Raw genomic sequence first — 3,187 nt, forward strand, 5'->3', positions numbered from 1 at the left:
TGATTCACATATTTGCATAAAAAAAGGCCCAGTGATTTTTAACATAGTCTATCTATGCTAACGTGGACCACATGTATTACTTATTAAGGGGAGGGATGCAGCCTAAAAGTAAATATTATATGAACTTACCTAATTTCAAAGTAAAAGCTGACTCTTAGGATTATTAGCAAATACTGGAAAAAAAAAAATTTTGGTTGGATATTGCTCAGCAGTTTTAGCCACCCTCCCATCCCACCCCTCACACAGAGAAAAAGGCACAAACTTTGAGCCCCCCCCCCCCCTTCCCCCCCTTAAAAAAAAATAATAACATAAACCTGGGAAACAGGGATACATGATTTGAATGTAAACTTTATCTATCATGGCTATTCCCAGTTAGATGGACCTCAACTTACAGTGTGGTCATCTGGGCCTTCAAAGATAACAAACATGTTAAACACTGGGAGAATAAAGCCATAGAAAAAGTGAAGACATTTTGTTTCCACATAACCCTGACTTTTTAAAATCTGCATTTATCATTTATATATTTTTTTCAATTATATCAATTACCTGAATAATGATACAAACGACCACTATAACAAAAATAATATTTCTCTGTTGGAAATTGCACTGCAACTTCCCATGTCAAATTCACACACATTTAAACACATTTAACAAAAAGTATGAAAAGCATAACATGCTTTTTTTTATGTGCTACATCTCAAACATAGGTAGTAGATACAAAAGAAATGAGCAAAAATCAATTTGCACAATGCTACATTGTCTGCTGCTTCTGAGGCAAATTAATTAATGAGTGCCAAAACTTGATAGTGTACATATTCAGTGCTTGTGCAGCCTCTCCTCCTCCCTTATGTAGGAAAAGGTTGCTTTAAAAACAAACAACAACAAAAAAATAATAATAATAAAAATCTCTCCCCTCTGTCAGATGATGAGAAAAGCTACAGTATTCCACCAGCAACAGGTCTCTCCGCTCTGTGGGACAGAAAGAGGAAACGGGGCTGTTGAATGGTGCAATTGAAAAGGCAGTTCATGCAGGCATGCACGCACAAACGGTGGCCAGTCATACTTTTAAAGATTGTGGAAGGTTCTCCCTCTCTCTCACACACACAAATTATATATATATATATATATATATATATATATATATATATATATATATATATATATATATATATATATATATATATATATATCTGATGCGCACAGTAACACAGTAGGATTAACTGGACACACTGGAAAACAACATGCTGGGTTATTATCCGTTCAAACCACCGACAGTGAGCTCTAACCTGGCGCTGTTTCTCACTGAAGCTCCGCGCTGCCCTCGGCTCTGCCAGGTCTCTCCTCCGCGGCTGTTATCGTCTGACTTCCTGCACCAGCCGACTTGTCGTCGTCATCATCACCATCGCTACTACGCGACCTTTTAGTTGGACACTCGGTGGAGCAAGAATCTGTCGGGGGGGGAGGGGGCACGCAGAAAAGTTATCAGGATGTTGTTGTGCGGAGCTGCGCGTACATTTTTAAAAGCCACCTGCACAACTCGACAGGCAGCAAATTTCTGCGTAGACGAGCAGCAGCTCGAGTGTGACAGAAAAGGAAACTGTGCAAAATGCAATGTGGCGTGTTTGGTTCTTAGAAGCAGTTATCCTCCAGAGTTTTACCTTCAATAACAACTCAGATAACACGGTGATCAACCGATGGCAGCCTATGACTGAACCACAGACACAAATGCTGCTTCGAGTGACTGGCTCCACAGAGACGCGCAGCTCCACAGAGACGCGCAGCTCTGCGAAATCATTAAAAAAAAAAAAAATGCCAGGTCTAACGACCAGCTCTCACCTGCAGGTTCTGCACGTCTTTTCCGCGAACCGTTTCTGCCCGGTTGGCGACCTGACGGCCTTTCATCACTGTCGTTATTCTGTCGGTTGTTATCTCCGGGTAAGTCGCTCCTTCGCTGGGGCGACAGTCTCCCGTGGGGCTGTCTGCGATAAAATTCCGGTGCGTCGTCGTCTGTCACCCAGGCATAACTGCGCGGAGTGAGCGGCCTGTGTTCGACCGGATCGAAATCATATGTCGCCCTAAAACGCTGCACGTCTTCCTGCACCGAAATCTCCGCATCCCTGCGTATCTCCTCCGGGTCAGGTCTACCGAAAAGATTTCTGCGAACCGACGGTCTGACGCTGTCTTGCTGCCGCGCATCCACCCTCTCCACTGGGCTCGCATTAGAAAGGCGAACATCTGACATTTTGCTGCATATATGACAAGGAAAAAAACACACACAGGAGCTCGAAGTAAAACCTTTCAAAGCGCTGCTTCCAAAATAGTATTCCCTTCAAACGGAAAGTCACAGGAATGATGCATGCATGCTCCGCGCGTATCATCCAAATCGCGCAAAAATATTGGAGATGGGGAAAGAAAGCGTCTCCAAAGGCGCACGGAGGGGATTTAACAGAGCCACTCCTGTCAGCTCCGTAGTAAGGCAGATGAAAACACATCAAGTCATGAGAACAAACATGGCGTTTAGAGGAGAGCTATGAGTGTAGAAGAAAAGTTGACATCAAGGACTATTTAAACAGAGAAGGCGATTCATTGGTCTGAATCAAGAACCGCCCAGAAACTCTCTTAAAGTTAAACAGGAGCAACAGCGACAACAGAGCTGAACTGGAATAACTGCGCACGAATATGGCCTAATTATTCTGTTTCATTAAACACACGAGACAGGACAAAGGGAAGGAAGGCTGTAGTCACAAATTAAAGTATTGTTTTATCGTCTGATTGGCACGATCAAAACCGTAATCAGATTACACGCGCGGGGGGGAGGAAGAATATCTCTTTAAATGACGTTTGTGCATCTGCGTAAGGCAAAATGGATAAAAACACAATTATCGCACACGTAACACTTGATACAAAGATTATTCGCACAGAGAATGCTCTGAGGTTGTACTCCACACAAATCACTCATCAAATGATTATGAGTGCTGACAGATATTGCTGCTTGATTTGATCAGACGTCACATAAACAGATTGGACACGCTTAATACAATGATTGTAACTCTATTCAGTTACAGCTCTAAGGTCACCGAAGGACGCTTGGGTGCTAAAGTGGGGCTTATGCAGGAAAAGTGCAAGTACAAGGGCGGGGGGGGGCACCCAGTCTTCCTCCAGTGACATCAGCTCTCCAGCAAAGAGC

General features: G+C 43.3%; 1 protein-coding gene across 1 annotated transcript; it reads right to left on the reverse strand.

Moving 5' to 3' along the window:
• Positions 1-289: 289 nt before the first annotated feature.
• LOC115773478 (cyclin-dependent kinase inhibitor 1B-like) lies at positions 290-2,325 on the reverse strand. The gene is made up of 3 exons (XM_030720230.1): positions 1,837-2,325; positions 1,287-1,448; positions 290-969 (listed from the first exon to the last, which is right to left on the reverse strand). Exons 1-2 carry the CDS (start codon positions 2,240-2,242, stop codon positions 1,300-1,302), a joined length of 555 nt encoding a protein of 184 aa, XP_030576090.1. The 5' UTR covers positions 2,243-2,325; the 3' UTR covers positions 290-969; positions 1,287-1,299.
• Between the last annotated feature and the right edge of the window lie 862 nt (positions 2,326-3,187).

Source organism: Archocentrus centrarchus, chromosome 23 (assembly GCF_007364275.1).
Source record: "Archocentrus centrarchus isolate MPI-CPG fArcCen1 chromosome 23, fArcCen1, whole genome shotgun sequence".
Classification (NCBI taxonomy): Eukaryota; Metazoa; Chordata; class Actinopteri; order Cichliformes; family Cichlidae; genus Archocentrus; species Archocentrus centrarchus.

Excerpts from the sequence above, each read along its gene's own strand:
- LOC115773478 (XM_030720230.1), bottom strand. The coding sequence starts at position 2,242 with ATGTCAGATGTTCGCCTTTCTAATGCGAGCCCAGTGGAGAGGGTGGAT. Across the intron at positions 1,449-1,836 it reads AAGACGTGCAGAACCTGCAG|ATTCTTGCTCCACCGAGTGT; the intron begins GTGAGAGCTGGT and ends CCCCCCCGACAG.